The sequence below is a fragment of the Eumetopias jubatus genome, unplaced genomic scaffold (assembly GCF_037043125.1).
Source record: "Eumetopias jubatus isolate StellerSeaLion01/CBP00866 unplaced genomic scaffold, mEumJub1_p1.0 scaffold_13, whole genome shotgun sequence".
Classification (NCBI taxonomy): domain Eukaryota; kingdom Metazoa; phylum Chordata; class Mammalia; order Carnivora; family Otariidae; genus Eumetopias; species Eumetopias jubatus.
In genome coordinates this window covers 5987580-6011145 of record NW_028274819.1, presented here as the reverse complement: position 1 = coordinate 6011145, position 23566 = coordinate 5987580, and the positions used below count along the sequence as shown (strand labels likewise).

At 44.8% G+C, this 23566-nt stretch overlaps 1 protein-coding gene and 1 pseudogene across 4 annotated transcripts; one reads left to right on the top strand and one right to left on the bottom strand.

Moving 5' to 3' along the window:
- Nucleotides 1-1711: 1711 nt before the first annotated feature.
- On the top strand, nucleotides 1712-4194 carry LOC148162586 (cytochrome c oxidase subunit 6C pseudogene; annotated as a pseudogene).
- A 7853-nt stretch (nucleotides 4195-12047) lies between these two features.
- LOC114220363 (RNA-binding protein 4B) lies at nucleotides 12048-23100 on the bottom strand. Of its 4 annotated transcripts, none has more exons than XR_003611550.2 (5): nucleotides 22980-23100; nucleotides 21880-22303; nucleotides 15030-15706; nucleotides 13323-13484; nucleotides 12048-12736 (listed from the first exon to the last, which is right to left on the bottom strand). XR_003611550.2 is itself a non-coding variant. In XM_028118189.2 (4 exons), the coding sequence occupies exons 2-3, from the start codon at nucleotides 22289-22291 to the stop codon at nucleotides 15039-15041; spliced, it is 1080 nt and encodes a 359-aa protein (XP_027973990.1). In that variant the 5' UTR covers nucleotides 22292-22303; nucleotides 22980-23100; the 3' UTR covers nucleotides 12048-13484; nucleotides 15030-15038. The 4 variants fall into 4 exon arrangements, 2 of the variants coding, with proteins under 2 accessions (XP_027973990.1, XP_027973991.1); XR_003611551.2 differs by having other exon boundaries at nucleotides 12048-12655; XM_028118189.2 differs by having other exon boundaries at nucleotides 12048-13484.
- Nucleotides 23101-23566: the final 466 nt, after the last annotated feature.

The following is a 23566-nucleotide window of genomic DNA, read 5'->3' as shown; positions in this document are numbered from 1 at the left end:
CAAGAGTGGAGTGACAGGGAGAGAGTAGTAGAGGAGGTTAGATCCTTAAATGATGGGGCAGATCATCTAAGACCTGTTAGGTCTTTACTTTTTTTTTTTTTTAAGATTTTATTTATTTGTCAGAGAACAAGCAGGGAGAGCGGCAGGCAGAGGGAGAGGGAGAAGCAGGCTCTCCTTGGAGCAAGGACCCCGATGCAGGACTCAATCCCAGGAGAGATCTTAACTGACTGAGCCACCCAGGTGCCCCTGGCCTTTACTCTTGAGTGAAATAGTCTTGTATTGTTTTTAAGGGTGACACACCTTTTATAAAGAAAAGAAAAAGGATTTATTGAGGTGTTCTTTCCATGAAGTAAAATAACACTGGTTTTAGGAATACAGTTTGACACATTGATAAATTACAAGATGAACATTTTTGTCACCTCAAAAGGCCCTAGTGCTGCTTTGTAGTTAATCCCCTCAGCCCCTGGTCAATTTTTAGTTCTCATCTACCTACTTGTATTTTTGGTATGAGTATTTGACATAGTTGATTAGTTTCTGTTCCTTAACACTTAATTCATTTGACTTCCAGGACACAACACCTGGTTTTTCTACCTTTTCAATTTCTTCTGCTGGTTCCTCTCTCTCTCTGATCTCTTGATGTTAGAGCCTCCATAGTTCAACTCTTGGGTCTTTGGTGATCCTGTCGATTCAAATGCCATCTATATATCAGCATTCCTAAGTCAAGTCTCTGGTCCAGATCTTCCAAATTTCAGATTCATATCCTACTTGCCCGTTTGATATTTTTGCTTGAGCGTCTGGTATTTTTCAAAACTTGTGTAAATTTGATCTTCTGATAAGTATCCCCTTCTATCACCACTCCTGTTGTACCCTTCCCTCATCCCAGTTGATGGAGACTCCATCTTTCAGTTATTCTGGCCAAGTACTTGGTTACACCCACATTCAACCATTAGGAATCTTGCTGGTGTTACTTCTCACAGTCTTCTAGACTGTTGGCCCTCTGGTAAGAGCCACTGTTCTCTCACTTGGATTTCATAAGTTCTTTCCCAGTTGATGTCGCTGCTTCTACATTATCTACTGTCTGTTCACGATATAGCAACCAGAGGATCCTTTATCTACCATCTGTTCACAATGTAGCAACCAGAGTGATCCTTTTTTAAATTTTATTATTATCATTATTATTTAATTTATTTAAGTAGGCTCCACGCCTAAAATGGGGCTTGAACTCAGGACCCGGAGATAGAATTCCATGCTCTACAACTGAGCTATCCAGGTGCCCCCCAAAGTGATGCTTTTAAAATGCAAATCAGATAATGTCAAACACCCCACCCCTTAATCCCTCTCCTCCCATCTAGGGGCTCTTCCTTTCATTCAGTCAGGGTCAGAATCCAGTGAACGGCTTGTAAAGCCCTGCATGATCTGTCCCACTTCGCAGCTCTGTCCTCCTTTGCTCACGGGGCTTCAGCCGAACAATATCCTGGACTTTAGACAGCCAGGCCCCTTCTCCCTTAGCATTTACACTGGCTCTAGATGTTCCGTAAAATCCGCCCCCTTTTTTTAAAATGGCAGGTTTGGGTTTTCAAGGTGAAAAGGAAGCTGATAGGATTTCAGGGCAGTGAAAGTGAAGCTGGGGCTCTCTTTTCTCTTTTCTCTATGCTCCTCATTTTAATGGTATCACCAATTCCCTTGGCTTTACCTATCATCTGTATTCTGAAGATTCCCAGATGTGCATCTCCAGCCCCCGACTTTTCTTCTCTATGCTCAAGCAGACAGTCTGTGTCAAAAAGGCAGTGGAAGGCACTGCTGGAATGCCGTCCATTTCTGTATCAGGGAGGACGTTAGGTTTGAGGTTAGTGTTGAGAATAACTACCATGACTTCAGTGCTTTGACGAAACCTCAGATGCGAGGCCTTCTGGCCAAGTGTCTGCGATTTCATATTGTTGGAGCGTTTGCTGTGTCCCTGGGGGTTGCAGCTTTTCGATAAGTTTGCTGTGGCCGAACCAAGAAAGAAGGCATATCCAGATTTCTACAGAAATTAGGATTCCATGAAAGATTTTGAGGTGAAGAAGGCTGGTATCTTTCAGAGTGCAAAGTGATTTTGGAATGTAAAGAATTTCTTTGGGTTGAGTTCCATTGAAGTCTGTCACTGACCTGTGTTCCTGAGCTATGAAACACGAATATTGGGTTATGGAATAGTTTGTCTTGATAAATAAACAGCTAACAACAACAACGACAAAAGGGGCAATGGAAGTTTGAGATTTGAATTTGTTCCCATGGTTTCCTCTAATTTGGATAACTGCCACTCTCTTCCAAAAAGGTATATGGAATTTTTCTTTGAGGACAGTCAGTGGTCTTCGGTATATGCTTTTGAAACTTCATGGGTATTCCTTGGTCTAGAAGGAAAGGGTCAGAAAAGAGAAACTTACTTCTTACAAGTGATGGTGGGGAGACTTCTTGATGTAGCTGTTACAGACATTGGTTGGTTTTTTTTTGATGTGCTAGAAACTGGATCTCTCAGATCTTAAAGTGAAATCACCATACCCCTTCCTTCCTTTTTGTTCCTTTTAATTCTCCTATGTATACTACCTCAGGTGGATGCTAAGTCTGGACGTTCCCAGAGTTCTCCTGGACCCTCTTCTATCTACAGTCTCTCTCTGGGTCCGTAGTTCTCAATCACTGGTGATTTCCCCTCTTCCGCTCCCCACCATCTACTGGGACATTTGGCAATGTGAAGTTTTTAATTGTCAAAACTGGGGGGATGCTACTGGCATCTAGTGGGTGGAGTCCAAGAATACTTCCAAGCATCCTGCAATGCACAGGGACAAATTCCTCCCCCCAAAGAATTACCTAGCCCCAGATCTCAATAGTGCTAGGGTTGAAACCCTGTTCTAGGCAATTTTATTAATTCCTTTGGTTTTGTATAGCAACTGAAGTTGTGCTGACCAATAGGATAGCCACACACCTATAGGGTGCTGTGAGTGTAAAATACTCATGGGGTTTCAGAAGCTTAGTATGAAAAATAATGTAAGAAATTCATTTTTAAGTGCTCATTATATCAAATTACATGAAATACATTGAATATATATCATTTATTTATAAAATTTATAAAATTATTAAATAGTTAATTTCACCTGTTTCTTTTTACTTTTCTAAATGTGGCTGTTAGAAGTGTTCAAATTACAGTTGACCCTTGAACAATATGCGTTTGAACTGTGTGGGTTCACTTATCTGTGGGTTTTTTCCAGTAAAATGCGGTATAGTACCGTAAATGTGTTTTCTCGTCCTTACAGATTTTCTTAGTGTTTTTCTAGCTTTATCGTAGGATACAATATATAATATATAAAGCATACAGAATTCATGTTAATCAACTGTTTAATGTTATCAGTAAGGCTTCTAGTCAACAGTAGGCTTATTAGTAGTTAAACTTTTTGGGAATCAAGGGTTGTATGTGGATTTTTGGCTACACAGAGGGTCAAGGGTCAACTACATATGTAGCTTGCATTTGTGGCTCACGTTCTATTTCTGTTGGATTACACTGATCTGGATGCTGAAAAATTTACTTCTCTTGTCCTAAACCTCTCCTCTGTGCTCAGAGTTCAGGGATCCAGAGACCTACAGAGGGTTCTCTTTGGTTGTCTTTTTTTTTTTTTTTAAAGACTTATTTTTTAAGATTCTTTTATTTGAGAAAGAAAGAGAATGAATGGAGGGAGAGGGAGAAGCAGACTCCCTGCTGAGTGCTTGGAGCCTGACGGGCTCGATCCCAGGACCCTGGGATCATGACCTGAGCTGAAGTCAGATGCTTAACTGACTGTGCCACCCAGGCGCCCCCAAAGATTTATTTTAGTGAGGGTGCACGAGTGGGGGCGCAGGGCAGAGGGAGAGGGATAAAGAGAATCTCAAACAGACTGTGCTGATTGTGGAGCCTGACCTGGGGCTCTCGTCATGAACCTGAGATGACCTGAGCCAAAACCAAGAGTTGGATGCTTAACCAACTGAGCCACCCAGGCGCCCCTCCGTGGTTGTCAGTACACTCAGACTTGATATGTCTGAAATAGAATTCCTGAGTCTTCCCACTCCAAAATGATTTCGCCTCCAGTCTTTCCCATATCTTTATCTCTTAATTTTTAAATTTTTTTTAAAGATTTTTATTTATTTTTTGACAGAGCACAATCAGGGGAAGCCAGCAGGCAGTGGGAGAGGGAGAAGCAGGCTCCGCATGGAGCAGGGAGCCCGATGCGGGGCTCGATCCCAGGACTCTCGGGGTCATGACCTGAGCCGAAGACAGACGCTTAACCAACTGAGCCACCCAGGCGCCCCTCCCATATTTTTAAATAGTGTTTCCATCCACAAAATTGCTCCAAGGAGATGGCTGGTAATCATCCTTGATTCTTCCCTCATTTCTTATCAGTTCTTTTGTTCATTTTATATCAAATATTGCCACTTGTGTCCATGTCTGTGCCACAGTGATAGTCAAGACCATATACTCCTCTCCCACCCAGGGCTACTACATACAGTAGTAGCCTTCTCCTGGCCTGTTTTCTATCTTCCTGTTTTTCCTCTTCAATTTATCTCCATTCAGTAGCTGGGATGATCTTGTTAAATACAAATCTGATTGTTATTCCATAACTTAGAACCTTTCAGCAATTTTCCAGTTTTTTTTAAGAACAATGCCAGTCCTCTACTTTAGCCTAAAATGCTTTGAAATGTCTGGTCTCAACCCCACTCCAGTCTCAGGACCTTTCCCCCTCACCCATCTTTTTTTCTTCCTTCCTTTTTTATTTTTTATTAGATTTATTTTTAGAGCGTGTGCAAGTCGGGGGTGGGGCGGAAGGGGAGAAAATCTTGCTCAAGCGGACTCCCCGCTGAGCGTGGAGCCCAAAGAGGACAGCTTAATCCAGGACCAAGATCATGACCTGAGCTGAAATCAAGAGCTGGCCGTTCAACTGCCTGAGTCACCCAGGTGCCCCCCACCCATCGTTTTCTAACCACACTGGTCTTCCTTTCAGGTCCTAGTTCATGAAACATTTTTCCTCCCTCAGGGCCGCCTTTCTGTCTGGAAAGATTTTCCCCTTAACCACCTTAGGGCTAATTTCTTATCATAAGATCTTAGCTTCAGGATCAAGCATCAGAGTCCTCCCTGGCAACCTCTAAGTAGATGCCTCCTTCCATTTTTCCCTACCATTGTGTTCAGTTTATGTGTTTTGTACTTAACCCACTTTCTTTGGTTATTTATTGGAACATTTTCCTCACAAAATTATAAGGTAGGGGAACAGGGATTTGCCCCCTGTGCCAGGCAACAGTGCCTGATGCATAACAGACAATAGTTAATGGATATATGTAAGCTATCATTTGAATTATGTGCTCCTCTTGAGAACATAATACCTTCTGCCCTTGTCCCCATCCATTCATTGCCTTAGCAGTCACAGTCTTTCAAGAAATGAGTGCCAGCATAGAACCAGGCCCTGGGGTAAGACCAGAGGATGGGTGGATAGCCACTTTTAGGGCTGGAGTTGTGCCCTATGCCATAAGAGTTCAGTCAGTAAAAAGCAGAGAAGGTAGAACTGTTTGATACCCTAGGCGGGCCCTTTTGCTTTGAGATTTGATGATCCCTAAGAGCTGAGCAAGTGGGTTTGTCTTCAGGTCTCATAACTGGGTAAGAAATGGAAGGACGGGGAGCTGGAATCCTTGAAGGACTAGAGAGAGCGTGATATCAGCTCTCCTTCCTCTATCTTTCTGCACGCATAGCCCTCTTGATAGTTTGTCATTATAGATTTGTGTCTTTTGAGAGTACACCTACTCCACTAACTGGTGAGCCTCCAGAAGGGGTGGAACCTTCTCTTTTGCTTGCCCACATCATAGTTCATTTGTGATAGGAATGGCCAGTTGAGCGCTTTGCATTTACTCCAAACGGCTTTTTTTTTTTTTTTTAGATTTTATTTATTTATTTGACAAAGTGCACAAGCAGGGTGAGCGGCAGGGGAGAGGGAGAAGCAGGCTCCCCACTGAGCAGAGAGCCCGATTCGGGGTTCAATCCTAGGACCCCATGATCATGACCTGAGCTGAAGGCAGACACTTAACCCACTGAGCCACCCAGGTGCCCCCTCTGAACAGCTTTTTTTTTTTTTTAAGATTTTATTTATTTGACAGAGCACAAGCAGAGGGAGAGAGAGGGAGAAGCAGGCTCCCTGCCGAGCAAGGAGCCCGATGGCGGGACTCGATCCCAGGACTCTGGGATCATGACCCAGGTCAAAGGCAGCCGGTTAACCGACTGAGCCACCCAGGCGTCCCTGAACAGCTCTTAACAGGAAGGTTATTCCCATTTTATGACGAAACAGGCTCAGAGGGGCACCTGGGTGGCTCAGTGGGTTGAGTGTCTGCCTTCAGCTCAGGCCGTGATTCCAGGGGCCTGGGATCGAGCCCTGCTTCAGGCTCCCTGCTTCCTGGGGAGCCCGCTTCTCCCTCTCCTCCCCACTCGTGTGTGCTCTCTCGCTCTCTCTCAAATAACAATTAAAAAAAAAAGAGAGGTTAAGTAACATGCCTAAGGCACAGAGAGGGGTTGTATTTCAGTTCTGGCCCTCCAGTTCCAGAGCCCAAATTTCAGCCTTTAGTTCAGTGAGAGTGCTGAGGCTGGTGGCAGTGCAAGCTCTGCTCTTGCGTATGAGCTCCGTTGTGAGTTGCGCCCAGGATTCTGGCTTCCTTGTGGGGCCCGGGGCTTTGTGCCTGTCTGATGCCAGCCTGGCTCACCCAGCCTTCTCCAGTGCAGTGTGATTCCAGGTGGGGACACATACCAGCACCAATGTGGTCCCTGAGGTGTTGGCCAGTTGCCCAACTTAAATGATCTTGCCTAGAATTCTTCATTGTGTCTGTATGGAGAGGTGGGGTACAGTTCACACAGCCACTGAAGCACGCCACACCCCAAGATGGAGGGAATGTAATGGTACCTGCGGTGGAGAGAACTATTTCCCCAACCACTCACTTTCCTAATTCTCATGGCCACTGTCCTGCTTCAGAGATACCAGAGCCAAGGGCAGTCCAGGTCCACCATCGCTGGCAGTCTGGTTCACCTTGCCAAATGAAGAGGCTTAAAAAACTCCCCTTGTATCTCCTTCATGTGGATAGGATCTGCCCCTAAGACTGCTGGGTCCCTTTGTCAACTGCTCCTCTCCAGTAGCTTCTTACTGTGGCTTTCTGCTATAGAGAGCAAGCACTAGGAATCAGAAGTTTTTCCCTCAGTACTGTGTTGGGGGAGGGGAGCCAAGTCATTTAACCTTTTAAACCTCTGTTGCTTTAATTACCAGGGCAGCCAAGGATGTTACCTCATTGGGTTTTTATGGACTAGCAGCGATGATGGATAAGTCATCAAATCTGTAGGGCCATTGTGCAGTTTGAATTTGGCTGGGATCTTCAAAGGGCCTGCAAAACTAAGGCACTACTGATTAAAATCATCTCACCGGACCATAACCTCTTCCCTTGTAGGTTCCTGGGGCTATTCTTTCATTTCTGGTACTTCAGTTCTCCTCAGCAGTAGAACATAGCCGAGATCTTAAAGTCCTGAGATCAGTTATTCTGACAAGTTGACAGCTTTTCCTAGGAATGCATTTTGATCTCTGCTTTCCTCCTCCCAGATCTCCTAGGGCAGGAGACTCTTCAAGAACCAGATTTGTGAGCCAAATTCTGACAAGCCATGAAGCCAATCATGGGCAAGTTGCTTCCCTTTCCTGGGCTGTCTCGCAGCCTGCCAACCCTTTTTTGCCCTTCAGACAAGCTCTGTGCAGTGCATTGAGTGCTGAGGGCCTGGTATCTTTTTGTGCTCCACTGTCTAGCTCTACAAGGCTGTGGCTGGTCTAAAAGGTGGAGCGGGGCTTGGGCTACAGTAGGACTTTTGTCAAGTAGAAGCTGTGGCAGGTCTGTGTCTCTCCTACCACCCCAGGAAAGGTGGTGTGGAACTCGGGGAGTTCTCAAATACCATCTAGGGGAATCTGGATGCCTTTCTTCTGGGCAGCAATATTTAAATCAGGCTAGGATTGGTTTTGCTTTGTACTTGAAGTGCCTTACAGTGCTGCTGCAATGGCTGGGCTTTGCGTGGGTGGATGCTCGGAATCCCCTCTCAAATCGTGGACTGTTTAGGAAGAAATTCATGGAGATGGAAGACCTGAGATAGTCTTCATTCCCATCCCCCACCCCCAGGTTGGGTCAGGGATATCCCCTTGGCCTTCATTATCCCTCCATTTTCACTGTCTCTGTAAACTGCTAAGTTTGTTTCAAAGGAGAGGGGTCTTAAGGCACAAAGAATAAGCAGTGGAGTTTTGGTAGGATTGCAGAAATAATCGCCCTTCTCTGAACTCCACACGATGCTTTTACATTTCTCCTAGCAATTAACATTTTCATCATACCATCCTCTCAGCTGAGACCTTATCTCATCTCCCCTGACCCTCAGCGGTGCCTTGTGCAAAGCCTTTGGGGCCTGGCCAACAACAGGTGCTCAGCAAATGTTAGAGTGGGGAGAGGCACAGCTCATTCTGTTATTTATGGGTTGATTAACCTCAGGGATTTAAACCCTACCCCTTTGAGTGCCCCTTGAATCGCATGCCCTTATGAATGGTTCTTTTCCTGTCTATAGGGTATTTTTTCTCCCTTTAAAATGTCACCTTTGGCTTCATGATTAGGGGAGAGAGACCTCTGTTATATACCACATAAATTTCACATTTATAATGCTATTCATTTTTTTTTCCTTTCCAGAGTGATCTTTTAAGAAAAACTAATCTGGTCCTGTTAACCCCAAATTTAAAACCCTTTAATGGCTTCCAGTTAGTCTTTTAGGGTGAAGATGAAATTCCTAACAGCCTGTAAGGCTCTAATGAACTCTGCCTGTAACTTACCTCTTCAGATGCCTACTGCAGTTTCTTCTTTATGGTTCCCAATGGGTACCACGGTCTCTGATCAGGGGCCTCACATGTGCTGCTTCCTCACTTGGACTAGTAACTGCCCCACTCCCCCATCCACCAAAATTAGTCACTATTGTTTTCATAGCATCCTGTACTTGACCCTCCACAGTACTTGTCAGAGATGTAATTAAGGTTTGCCTCTCTGCTAGGAACCACATAGGCTGCCTTCATCACCCAAATCTTGACTCAGAGTAGGAATTCAGTCACTGATAAATGGAATTCATGGGAGCTTTTAGTGTGGAGATGCCTCATGGGACTCTGAAATGGTCTACAGTGAGAAACCTGGTCTTGGTGAATAAAAGGGGATTTATGTCCACAGCATGCAATTTCTCATGGTAATAACGGAGATTTAGAAATAAACACATTTGTTCCTACTCAGCAGTCCTCTTATATTGGCTGAAAACTAACCCTTTTCCCAGTGTTACCTATTTTGGGAGGAATTAAAGGATTTTTAAATTTTATTTACCTCCTTTAAAGATTTTATTTGAGAGAGAGCACAAGCAGAGCAGAGGGAGAGGGAGAAGCTGACTTCCTGCTGAGCGGGGAGCCGGATGCGGGGTTCAGTCCCAAGACCCTGGGATCATGACCTGAGCCAAAGGCAGACACTTAACCAACTGAGCCACCCACGCACGCCGTGAAAGTTTTGTGTTTTTTTTTAAGATTTTGACAGAGACACAGCAATTTTATTTATCAGAGCACAAGCAGGGGCAGAGGCAGGCAGAGGGAGAAGCAGGCTCCTGCTGAGCAAGAAGCCCATGCAGGACTCGATCCCAGGACCCTGGGATCATGACCTGAGCCGAAGGCAGGCACTTAACCGACTGAGCCACCCAGGCATCCCATGAAAGATTTCTTCCTAATTTTTAAAAAATTTACTTTTCTTAAAGATTTTATTTGACAGCAACACAGGGAGAGAGGGAACACAAGCAGGGGGAGTGGGAGAGGGAGAAGCAGGCTTCCCGCTGAGCAGGGTGCCTGGTGTGGGACTCAATCCCAGGACCCTGGGATCATGACCTGAGCTGAAGGCAGACGCTTAATGACTGAGCCACCCAGGCATCCCGAAAGATTCTTTTTAAGGGAAAAATATTTTGTAGGATTCTACAAAGTTTTTCCCCCCTCCTCATACAAGGAACTTACTTTACCATCTAAACTGTGCTGTCCAGTATAGTAGCCACTAGGCACATGTAGCTAACGGCTATAAATTGAGGACAGCACAAACCTAGAACACTTCCAACACTTGACAAGTTTTATTGGACAGAGCTGATGTAGAACTGTTTTGCAGACTCTCATTTTTTTGTCTTGCCAGTAAAGTATGTTAAACTTAAAAGTTAGTGCTCGGGGCGCCTGGGTGGCTCAGTTGGTTAGGCGACTGCCTTCGGCTCAGGTCATGATCCTGGGGTCCTGAGATCGAGTCCCACATTGGGCTCCCTGCTCAGCGGGGAGCCTGCTTCTCCCTCTAACCCTCCCCCCTTTCATGTACTCTCTCTCTCTCATTCTCGATCTCTCAAATAAATCTTTAAAAAAAAAAAAAAAGTTAGTGCTCGGGCGCCTGGGCGGTTCAGTCGTTAAGCATCTGCCTTCGGCTCAGGTCATGATCCCAGGGTCCTGGGATTGAGTCCCATGCCAGGCGCCCTGCTCAGCGGGAAGTCTGCTGCTCCCTCTCCCACTCCCCCTGCTTGTGTTCCCTCTCTTGCTGTGTCTCAGATAAATAAAATCTTAAAAAAAAAAGCTCATGCATACACACACAAAAACCACAGAAGAGGTACCTGAGATTTTGATGAGGCCAACAAAACCTGTACATATTTCTCTTTGTTCTGCCTGGTGACTTGTATATCAGTTACAAGGAAATCCCAGTACCTCTGCCTTTTTTTCCTTAAAACAGCCCTGCCTCTTTAGGGAATGCTGAAGCCAACATGGGCCTTGTGCACTTTTACCACTTGTTGCAAGGGTGTGTGGACAGGTTAACCTCTACAGACTACTGTATCCTACCCCCAGAACGGGGAAATTTTGCTTCACTTGTCAGGATTTTTTTTTTTTTTTTAAGTAGCCTCCACACCCAGCATGGAGCCCAATGCCAGGCTTGAACTCATGACCCTGAGATCAAGATGAGCTGAGATGGAGAGTTGGATGCTTAACTGACTGAGCCACCCAGGCACCCCTATGTCAGAATTTTTTTAAGCATAAAACATGTGGGGAAATGCTATAAAATTAGATTAAAATTCACAGTCAGAATTTACACCTTAGCATTTCCATATAGGTTTCAATAAATAAGTCCTTAAGTAGGACTGAGTCCATCACTAAACTTGTTTTTATGGGGACCTAAGCAATGATAAAATATGTCCATAAATCTTTTAAAAAATTCTATAGACACATTTAATTGCAGAATGTTGTCACTGCTAATCATTAATACCCTAGTTTTCTGTTAAAAATGTGACCTGTTCTCCTCTTTGACCTCTTACAACAATTCTTCATTTTAGCTATAGTCTAAACCTAGCAGAATATTAACACCACAGGAGACCTCTTTAAGTAGCCTGGAAGTGAATTCAATTGAATATATACTATGAAGTCAAATTGAGTCAACCTGATAGGTCCTTGGTAATATTCTGGCTTAACTTTTTCCTGATACTAGGGGTTCTAACCTGGGTTTGCTAGCCTGAAAAGTGGAAGGAGTAGCTCTGGTTATTATTTATTTAAAGATTTTATTTGTCAGAGAGAGAGACTGAGAGCACAAGCAGGGGGAGTGGCAGGCAGAGGGAGAAGCAGACTCCCTGCTGAGCACGAGCCCAATGCGGGACTTGATCCCAGGATCCTGGGATCATGACCTGAACCGAAGGCAGATGCTTAGCCGACTGAGCCACCCAGGTGTCCTAGCTCTGGTTATTTAGAAAGAAGGACCCTGCCCATGAGCAGTAGCATACTTACCAGTGTCTCAAGATGCTGGATAACTTTTCTCTATCCATTGTTGAGGCCTATTACTTAGACCTCCCTAAATCCTTCCTTCTACATCTAAATTCCCGGCATCTACTCATTCAAATTTTAGAGTTTCAGCACAACTAAGAATGAACCAGAAGATACTGGTGGTAAATAACAATCAACACAAAAAGGTACTTAAGTGTTAGAAACGTTTATTTGTCAAAATATTAAAAAAAAAAAATGGGAGGAGTGGAGTAAAACAAGGCTAAATTTCAGCTAATGCTGTACCACGATCACAGGTCAGACATAAAAAAACAAAACAAACAAACAAAACAACAACCCCACCCCCAAAACCCCAATGGTCCTAGCAGTTTCAAAAGATTAGCTTCAATGTTAGAGTCCAGAGCTAACAGAGAAGAGTAAAAGGTCGCTTGCCACTACATGGTCATTTTAAAGGGAAAGGAGATGTTGCAGGTAGACAGGGAGAAGGGTTCAACTCCTAAGGAAAGCAAGATAAGAGGGGTTCCCCTGTACAGGAAAAAGGGGATGCCAGCATAATCCTTACCTAGGGCTGCTCAGAGGCTGAGAATATAAGGAATAGAGTGAAAGGCTACAGAGACTAGTATCAGGAGGAAAGAAAAGTCAACTTAGAAGAATTAAATTAAGAAAGAAAACATAGTTGGTCACAAACTCCTTTGTTTACTGAAACATGAAGCAATGGAAACATCCCGGCAAAGGGGACCGCGCGGAGCAAGTTCTCATATATGACCGCAGCCCGAGGGTTCAGTCCGCAATTATCCTACCTGAAAGAGAGCACAACACAAGAGGCTTACACAATGCCTGGAGAGCAGCTTGGCTCCGAGTACAAGGGCCCTGGTCCCGTCCTGTATTCCAGGGGGAAAAGAACAAAGAACAAAACAAAACCAAGTCAGACTGGATCAAACTTACATCCTGTGTAATTACCAAGGAGTCTACTTATAGCTATATATAGAATAAGCAATCTATCTGGAAGACTGCTGTGTTGGTGATAAAAGGCTACTGTCACTGCAACAAAGGGCATAGAAAGATACTATCAAAAACCATAATTTAGTTTTTATGTCCAGAAAAAGTAGATGTCAAGATCTCAAATATGGCCAATTGTACTACTCTACGTTTGTTTCATTTTATTCTTTCATAGTAAACAAGTTTTCAGAAATGACAATCACAAAGGGTATCAAGGAACAGTTCATTCACCCTCCGACATACCTATATGTCATACTGTCACAGATTTAGAGCCATAACTCCAGTAGTTCCCCTACTTGGTCAAATCTCCCTTACCAAATCAAAAGAAGAAATCCTAAAATTCTCTAATTCTTCCATTGATGATGGGAACTCCAGACACCAATGACTGGGGGAAAAAAGTTAACTCACACCAAGTTCCTCTACTTATTACAGACAAAGGGCCAAATCTTGGTCTTGATCTGTACCAACCGACTTCAAAAGTTGTGACGTTCTTGAATCAGTTCTGCTAGGGTGAGACCCAAATTCAGATCCCCAACAGTTCTGGAGTATTTCATCCTGGCAGCCTCATTAACATCAGGCTCCTGGGACTGCAACCAACTCAGGGTTATTCAGTCCATTTGAGGTTCACACCTGGAAGGTAAGTTTCTTTAAAAGTCATCACTAAAAAGAGGTTAGTTGAACAACCACTGCTTGCAGTCAAAATTCACTTTAAAATACTTTAGCTATACCCTTCTAAAGACTACAATAAACTAATTTAACTATAAAACACATTCGAGGAAAACAGAAGTTATCTGGTAGATGATACCACGAGAAATATCCCACTTCGTGGCAGATCCAGCTGCATTAAAAGTAAAAATTAAGGCAAACTACACAAGCTGTAAGAGTATGTACGCACATGAAGACAGATCCCAGTCTTGTCATGGTCATATAGGATATAATGTATCACAGGTTCAAACCATTATTTGCTTCCCACTACATAAAAGGACAAATTCCTATTGCTTTTTCTTCTTCTACACGTATATACCAAAGGGATAACTTAGGAAGTGTGGAAACTCCCGTTTAACTTGAGTACACCTCCTATTCAAGTGATGCTCAATTTCAAGGTACAAGGAAAAACCATGAGAACAGAAAATTGTCATGATGCCATTTCCACTCAGATGAAATTTATCTAGATAATCCTACTAATTATTCTTGCCATTCCAACATCTTTGGTATACATTTTCTGAAGTAGGAAAAATTAAATTTTCCAGGGTCATCACCAGTGGGATTTTATACACACTCAGAAATTACCTGTTTTATCTAGTCCCTTATGTGTTCCTCTTGAACAAAAGCCAAAACAAAAATTGCTGGAAAAAATGAGAAGTGCTGGGGCTCTAAATGATAGTAACAGGCCATGCAGATATATGGCTTCAAGTGCTCATGCAGAAAAAGGTGCTCTGGATTATTAATAAGGAAAGGACTCCATGGGAAGTGGCACCAAAACACTGTTTTCAAGGGCCTTAGAACTAAACACCTAAAGCTTACAGGACTTTATCTGGCTTACAGATTTAGGATTAGGATATTAGAAGAGTTTCCTCTGATAAAAACTAATGACCTAAGGAGTAGTTCTACTAGCAAGTGAGAAGTCTAAACTTGTAGTTAAAATTCTCACTGTGACATTCATTACTAACTCCTTAACGTGTACTCTTCTGCTTACACAATGATTTTTCTAGTGGGAAGAGAGTGGGGTTTTGAGTTTGAATTCTGACTACCTCTCAATTATCAGATGACTTTAGGCAAAGTACTTAATCTCTCTGAGCCTTCGTTCCCTTCTCTGTAGAAGAGAAAATATCTTAGAGGCTTTTTGTGTAGATTAAATGACATAAAGTACAAAAAGGGCACTCAACAAATGTTCTTTTAACTATGTTTCTGTAACCCAGATTGCTTACACTTGATTAAATAATATTCTCACTGAGTTTGCTGTTGTTCTCTCCGAAGGAAACAAGTTGGTTGGAGTCATACACTAAAAAACCTCAACAGGCCAAATGAACCTCTGGCCTAAGACTAATACATAAATTTCTCTCTCTTGGTTACTGTCCTGACAGCAAACAAACAGGTGGCTTTAGCCTCCTCTATGCAGCACAGATCCCTTTCAAGGAAACTACATCCTCTTAACCACACCGGCCCCACTCTCACCTCCAGTTTTTAAAAGGCTGAGTACCGCGCTCGGTCCACATACTGCTCCCGCTCATACCGGGCCATGTCATACAGAGAATTCCGTGCAGCTGCTGAAGCCTGAGACAGCTCACTCTCTGGCCCATAACCGTAGCCCTCTCCAACTGTGGGGAGCACAGCTGTGGCTCGACGCAGGGGGCTCCTGTCCCTTCCGTAATAGGAGGAAGTGTTGGCAGCAGCCGCGGCCATAGCAGCCGAGGTGGCAGCAGCACCTGAGTTCGGCAACAGGTGTCTGTCGTAGGGATCAACAGAAGTGGAGTTGAGGTGACTGGTCACAGCTGTGCTCTGGACTTGAGGCAGATGGGACATGGTCTGCTCCGCGTAGTTGTATGCAGAAGCCGCCGCCGCCGCTGCCACTGCCTCGTAAGAGCGGACCCGGTAACGCTTATAGTAGTCGAGCGCTCCGTATGCATCGTTGTAATACATGGATTCCCCGTAGCCCATGGTGTAAGGCGTGCGCACCGCTCCATACTGTTCATTGTACTGCTCGGTAAAGTCCGCCACACGACCTGTACGATCTACTGGACACTCTTTGGACCAGTGCCCCTCTTTCCCACACCGATAGCAGCCACTCTGGTCTCCCATCCCAGGGGCAGTCCGAAGCCGGCTGGTGGACAACTGTACGTGCATTCGTTTGCCTTGAGGGAATAGATGTAAGAAGACGTTATTATAACTCACCGACATTCTTCAATCCTCACCCAAATGAAAGTAAACTAGTTGGCCTAAGACACACATACATACACACGCTCCTACAACCCTTTTTCAGCAATCCCCTCCAAAAGAAGTGAAGTTTTAATACAGATGAGAGCTAGAAAATGTGAGTCCTCAGAGACCAGTCAATACTTTCTACTTACATCAAGTAGCCAGATTCTCTACTTCTGTGTCTGCAACTTTCCCTTCCTTTCCCTTGGCCCCCAACACAGAAACTGAAAAATGTTCCACTTACCACTGCTAAGACTTGATTATACCTGTAACGATTTAAGACCTGCCAATTCTTCCAAATCAAATAGCCAACAAAACCTCAGTTATGCCAGATTTGAAAAGCATCTTACCAACCTCTCACTGATTTACTCAGGGCAATATAAGGCCTCAGCATTTACTGTAGCTTAAAAACCACGGCAATCTTCGCTCCATCTCGTTTCCTCCAGGCATTTTTGCAGGTGTCACCAGGAGGCTATGTTGGATACACAAACCACACCTGGGCTCATCATCTGCTTCACCTCAGTACCTCTAGGAGTTATGCGACCCTTCAGATTTCAACCCCACCCCCATGTTTTTCAGCAAGGGTGAATCCATGCCTACTGCGGAAAAGAAAACTTGACCAAGGTCTCTCAACAGCAAGAATTAGAAAGATACTGAAGCAGTACTGGTTTCTTAGGGACCGTGTGTTCCCATGTAATTCAGCACTTCATCCTGCCACGTAGCTTACAGTTCTTCATAGGCGATTATCTACTTGTTAGAAAAATGCAGCATTTGCCTAAAAACCTTTGGGCACCCATACAAACGAGCAACATCCATTCTTCTGGGAAATGGCGAGCACTACGAACAGCTAAGAAACAATCTTTGCTGATGAAAGCATCCAAGGTCTTGAAGAGCAGTTTGAGGAATACTGTTGGCAGCATTTAGTCCCAAACTGCCTAAGACTTTGGAGATCAAGTCAGTATTTCTCAAATTGCAGCCAAAAGGCAGCCACTACAGATGCAGAGAACAGGGGCTTTATGTCACTCTTAAGGGCTGCTCAGAACAAATCCCCCCTCCACGATCAGCAAGTTGCTCTCTCTTTAACAGACCTTGTTCTGGATGCAGCTATGCGATAGGAGGCCTCGTGCTCCACCATCCTGTTGGAAACAGCCCGACTTAGGACGGCAGCCAGAACAGCGCCATGCACTGACCCTGAGAGGGGAGCGGGTTAGTGCAGCAGTGTCACTTTAGCCACACGCAGTTCTGCCCAATGTCTAAGATTCCTACCACCCCAGTTGCAAGTAGTTGCCACCTCCAACTTAAAACCCCTTCTTTAGCAGAAACAAAAGTGCTCAGGTTTTTACTTCTAGCTGCTGGCAGAGACGCAGCATCCACCATCACCACTGACAGCCGACAGATACCAAATGGCAGTAATTCTCTGAATGGAGCATTTAGCCACCATTGTTTTCAGAGATTTAAATACTCCCATTCTAATTCTTAGGGCCACATGCTAACTATGCTTAGAACAGAAACACAGATTTTTTTGCCCCAATTTATATCCCCAATGTAAAGTTCCCTATGATTTAGACTGGAAGACTAAAAGTTACTTGGTTTTCACACATGAATGGTGACATTAACCTGTGTGATAGACACAAGCTGTTCCCATTCTGAAGTCGGAGTAACCACGCCAATCTAAAAAGCAGCCAATTCAGAGACCTAGAAGTACATTAAAAAAAAAAAAATTCAAGGGTGCCTGGGTGGCTCAGTCGTTAAGCGGCTGCCTTCAGCTCAGGTCATGATCCCAGGGTCCTGGGATCGAGCCCCACATTGGGCTCCCTGCTGGTTGGGGAGCCTGCTTTTTCCCTCTCCGTGCTGCTCTGCCTACTTGTGCTCTGCCAAATAAATAAATAAAATCTTTAAAAAATTTTTTTTTTAAATTTCAATTTGCTTTTTACTTTTATAGATTCTGGCCTTGTTATTGGATTTTTTTTTTCTGAGAAACAAAACCCAGTGATTTTTCCTTGATATTTGTTACTACATCCAATCTTCATTCCTGTACTGACAGAACTCCTAAGTTTATAAACATCTGTGTTTATAATCTACCTCTGTAGCAGCTGTGAAAAGGATTCAGGTAAAAAAAATTTTTTTTAGGGGCGCCCGGGTGGCTCAGATGGTTAAGCGTCTGCCTTCGGCTCAGGTCATGATCCCAGGGTCCTGGGATCGAGCCCCATATCGGGCTCCTGGCTCAGCGGGGAGCCTGCTTCTCCCTTTCCCTCTGCCTCTACCCCCGCTCATGCTCTCTCTCTCTCTGTATATCTGTGTCTCAAATGAATAAATAAAAAAAATTTTTAACTAGAACTAAAAAAATCTGTAATAGAAGTGATAGTTGTTTTTTTCCTAGTCTTTCCAAAGGTGGTAACTAGGCTTTTTTTTTTTTTTTTAAAGATTTTATTTATTTGACAGAGAGAGAGACACAGCGAGAAAGGGAACACAAGCAGGGGGAGTGGGAGAGGGAGAAGCAGGCTCTCCGTGGAGCAGGGAGCCCGATGCGGGGCTTGATCCCAGGACCCCGGGATCATGACCTGCGCCGAAAGCAGATGCTTAACGACTGAGCCACCCAGGCACCCCTGTAACTAGGTTTTTAGTTTAGTTCTTACAATTAAAAAACACTGTGCTTCTATTTATTACCTTAAGGAACCAGGGCAAAGAAAATTTAAAGATTAAATTCTGCCACTCTGCTACACTTGGAGGGGCCAAAAGTTTTTAAAGATCTTCTGAGAACTCCAAAAGTTAGTGAAATATGCTGCCGACATTTCCCAGAAAGCCAGCCTAATAGAAGTGTTTTCTTTTGAAAGCTGGAACAGAAAAGATTATTAAAATGCTGAGAGATGGGCAACTTGGGGTCCTAAGTGCTGAGCAGCTATCATGTGCCAGGAGCCGGAGAAGACTGGGGGTGTAGCTGATCCACAACAGCACTCCAGTTTAGTGCTTGTTTACATTTGGGGATAAACAAGACACCTAACCTCTTATACATCATTCCCAATTCAGTTGCTTGAACTGTTACTTGGGAACAGCTTTTTTATTTAGTGTCTTCCAATGCAAGCTGCCAACTCAACAGTGGTTCAGTTCACTGCTGCTTGTGGAGAGGAAACAGGTCTTGAAAGACCCAGGTTAACTCAGGTTCTGCTGCTTCCTTTTATAAGTCATAAATGCAGAAGCCTAAATAGCAACTATTGGTAAAGATTCAAAAGATGTTCAAAGTGGCATTTTTTTTTTAAGATTTTATTTATTTATTTGACACAGAGAACGCACAAGCAGGCAGAGCGGCAGGCAGATGGAGAAGGGGCAGCAGACTTCCCGCTGAGCAAGGAGCCCGATGCGGGGCTCGATCCCAGGACCCTGGGATCATGACCCGAGCTGAAAGCACATGCTCAACCAGCTAAGCCACCCAGGCGTCCCTTGTGTCCTACTCTTGATCTCAGCTCAAGTTTGACCTTAGGTTTGTGAGTTCAAGCCCCATGTTGGGCTCCATGTCCAGCTTAACCGACTGAGCCACCCAGGTGCCCTCAAAATGGCACTCTTAAGAGGCCACCTTCATTACGAGCTGACTAAAAAGGCTTTATAGACAAATGTGACAATCTGGTATCTGGATTATATTTTCTGTAAAACTGCAACGTATTATCCCATGCTAAACTTTCTCTGGTCATCTGGAAAAAAACAGAGCTGGTGGGGTGCCTGCATGGCTCAGTTCGTTAAGCGTCTGCCATCAGCTCAGGTTATGATCCCGGGGTCCTGGGATGGGAGTCCCGCGTTGGGCTCCCTGCACACGCTTCTCCCTCTGCCTGCCACTCCCCCTGCTTGTGCTCTCCCTGTCAAATAAATAAATAAATACTTTTTTTTAAATTAAAAAACAAAACAGAGCTGGTTATAAAAAATGTCTGTATGTATAACTCAGAGTAAGTGCTTTCTCCAGAGTGGACAGGCTAAGAACATCAAAGCCAAATAAAGGATTCTTCTTTTCCAATGATGTTTTTCAAACATTCACTTCCTAGAATAAACCTGCTTTATTAAAACACACTCTTCCCAAGCTAACTCCCTCCCAACTAATTGACTTCTGTATGCATACTTTTCCCCTTATCCTTTTATTCAATTGTATATTAAAAAAATAAGGACATGCGTATCACATTACTAGAACATCTTTGCAGAGTTTGGACCCGACTTAAATTGCATTCTCTTTACATTTTGTTACCTGTCAAGAGAGAACCCCTATTTTTCCCCCACACTGTCCATTTATGATCTCATCTCCATCAAGTGAAATATAATTAAGAATATTCTTAAAGCTGTCTGAAGTGCAACAGCTTTCCAAATTAATAAAAGAAAAATATAAATAAGATAGGTAAGTGAGGAAAGTGAACTATCACATTTTAAATAAGCTTCTAACCATAATGGAAACACACTCGTTGCAAACAACACTCACCTTTCATCATACAGTGTTTGCCGTCAATACGCTTTCACATCTATTACCTCATTCTAGCCTCACTACCATCATGTGAGGGAGGTACTGCAGGGATCACTAATTCTATTTTATAAGTAGGGAAAATGAAGCACAGATTAAAAACACTTGTCCAAAGTCACACAACTCGTTAATGGTAGCAAGTTATCTATGACTTTTGCCCTATGCTTTAGAGAGGAGCAGGACACCACTGGCTGAGCCCAGAGAGATCTGACGCAGTATTTGCAATCTACACTATTTGCAAACTTTCTTACCCTTTTCTGGTCAACTTTTCCTCTTCTGCCATTTCTTTTCTCACTGTTTTCTAGGTTTAGCAGAAGACACTTAAGTCCTTTTCAACAAACCTTTTAGTGGCACTCAGAAAAAATGATGTTAAGTGGCTGTAAATGTGTGGCTCAAGATGACACTGTCAACGAACTATTTACACTAGTACAGTCACGAATAGCCTCATGTGACTTCTGAGTGCTTCAAATGTGTACAGTACAACTGAAAAACTGAAATTTAAATTTTATTTAATAGCCACATGTGCCTAGGGGCTACCATATTAGCACAGTTGCAGTCTTCAGACAACCTTGGGGTATTAATGATAACCTGTGTAGCTTTATAATTGGTAAAATTATACAATATGCTCCATGACACCCTTATTGGAACCTTTCAGAACAGGACCAACGTTTCATTCAACCTACTATTTAAAAAAAAATTTTTTTTCCCATTAGGGTTAAATAATAGTCAGTGGAAGAGAATAGTCCAGTGGCATGGGTTTGGGCCCTGCTTGTGCAGTTGACAGACTGAACACATTTGAGCACTCAAAAGATACTTCCCCAAATCCAGCTTCATCATCCAGAATTATAATATAGGGATCCCTCTAGATGTCTCTGTTCTTCTTTCCCACAACAACCTATCACCCCAGGCCGTAAAGAGTATAAACCCTAAGCATTTAAACTCAAATATAAAGCTTTCTGATCATAACAAAAGAAGCAGGGGGCGCCTGGGTGGCTCAGATGGTTTAAGCGACTGCCTTCAGCTGGGGTCATGATCCCAGGATCCTGGGATCGAGTCCCGCGTTGGGCTCCCTGCTCAGCGGGGAGCCTGCTTCTCCCTCTGCCCCTCTCTCTCATGAATCAATAAATAAAATCTTTTTTTTTTTTTAAGATTTATTTTGAGAGAGTGAGAATGAGAGAGAGAGTACATGAGAGTGGGGAGGGTTAGAGGGAGAAGCAGGCCCCTCGCCGAGCAGGGAGCCTGATGCGGGACTCGATCCCGGGACTCCAGGATCATGACCTGAGCCGAAGGCAGTTGCTTAACCAACTGAGCCACTCAGGTGACCCTAAATAAATAAAATCTTAAAAAAAAAAAAAAAAAGGTAATGCACAGACTTTTCTCCTCCCTCCTCCCATGACGTACTCATTTGCCAAGGCATATTAACTTCCAACAGCACTCAAATGAAGACTGTGTGATAAAGTAACCCAGTTTGTGACTCTACACAGTTGTTATTATATCCAGCTAAAATAGAACGGAAGACATCACCCTGCCAGCCGCCTGGTCCTGTGTTCTTGTCTCTGTCTTGACCTAGACTCCACTACTCAGTTCTGCCACCCAGACCCCAGAGCAGTTCACCTTGAAACTCTGTGTTGTCAAGGCCCCTGATGGCCTCCACTGCATCCTCTGCCCGCTCCATGTGTACGAAGGCATAATCTTTCACGATGTCACATTCGATGACTGGACCATACTCCTCAAACTTGGCCCGAAGCTCCTGGTTGGTACAAGTAGGACTGATGTTGCCCACATGTAACTTGGTTGAGGCTTTGCTCTTATTCTTGCTGGCTTCCACGTTGATGTTCACCCCGTGCAGCTTGTAGTGGTGCAGGTTGCGTATGGCATCCTCAGCCGCCGTCTTGTCCTCTATGTGCACAAAGCCGTAGTTCTTAATGATGTCACATTCCAGCACCTTCCCATACTGCTCAAAGAGTGAGCGGATCTCCTGCTCTGTGGCCTCCCGGGGCAGGTTTCCAATGAACAGCTTCACCATCCTGACAAGAGCCTGGGAGGGAAGAAATAAGATTTCCAAAAGTTAGGGGAGGAGTGGGAAATTTCAGTGCATTGCATTTGGTTTAATCCCCCAAAGAAGTTCTTGGCACCTTCAAGATTCAAGACCCTCACATAAACGTTTATCATTTTCTTAATAGAGAGCAAAGGTTTGTACGTAAGAGTGTGAGATGCGTGTGACACCCCAACAGGAGGTCGGGGTCAGCATGCATTGCACCGTCTATCATGTTCGTGAAATGAGGCGCATTTAAGTAACAGGGTTGGCTGTTTTATGTCTTAAAATACTCTTCTGGGGGGGGCAGGAAAGAGAAGAACTCAAGGGGGCAAGAAGCATGTATCTCGAGTGTCCCTGGTAACGAGGTTTTGGAGGGAAATCGGTGTACCTCTCCTTCGTGCAGTATTACCGTCAAAGATACTCGAAGAATAAAGAGGCTTCCTTGGCCCCAATCCGGGACCCCCCCAGCGACCTAACCTTCAGCTCTTTCGACCCAACAAAGACTCGACCCGACCCCTGCCCCGCCCCCTCCGGAGACCCGGCCCCGCCTCCTCCCGTTGTCTTCCCCGGACTTCCCGCAGCAAGAGAAACCCAAACCGTGGGCTGGTCCCCTCCGCCAGAGGCGCAGCCCGGCCCGCCCTCAGGCTCCCCACACACCCACAAAACCCCCTCGCACCTCCGGGTGGCGGCGGCGGTGGCGGCGGCTCCCGCGTCAGAGAGAACCCTACAAAATGGCGACGGCCGCTCGAGCCTCGGCGCGACCGGGCCCTTTCTCGCGCGCCAGCTCACGCACGCGCGAGTGCGCGCTGCCTCCTTCCCCTCCCCCTCGCGGGAGCCGGGCGACCAATCCCGCGGCCGCATACAAATGGCTGCCCCAGGCTAGGCTCCCAGTCGCCCCGACACGGGGGCGGGGCCAGCTGGTGACGACGCTGCAGAGCGAAGGTCAGCCCGCCCCCAGCCCCGGCTAGCCAATCAGCACCCTGGAAGCGGGGGTTCGGCGCTCAAGCGTCAGAAGGGCTCCGGACGCAACCACTACCTGGGTGTAATCAGAAGTCCGGGGAGTCGCTAACCATCACAATGGGTCGTGCTATTGGGCCAGTTGGGGCGGGGGTGGGGGTAGGTAGCTGATGACAAAGGGTTACCTCACTGGGTCCTCTAAACGGGGGCTTCCTTAGCGGGCTGGTCAGCCACTTTGGTAGCTTGGGTCAACATGTTAGAGACACGGAAGAGCCACATTTTAAGCAAACGTAGTCAATTTTTGTA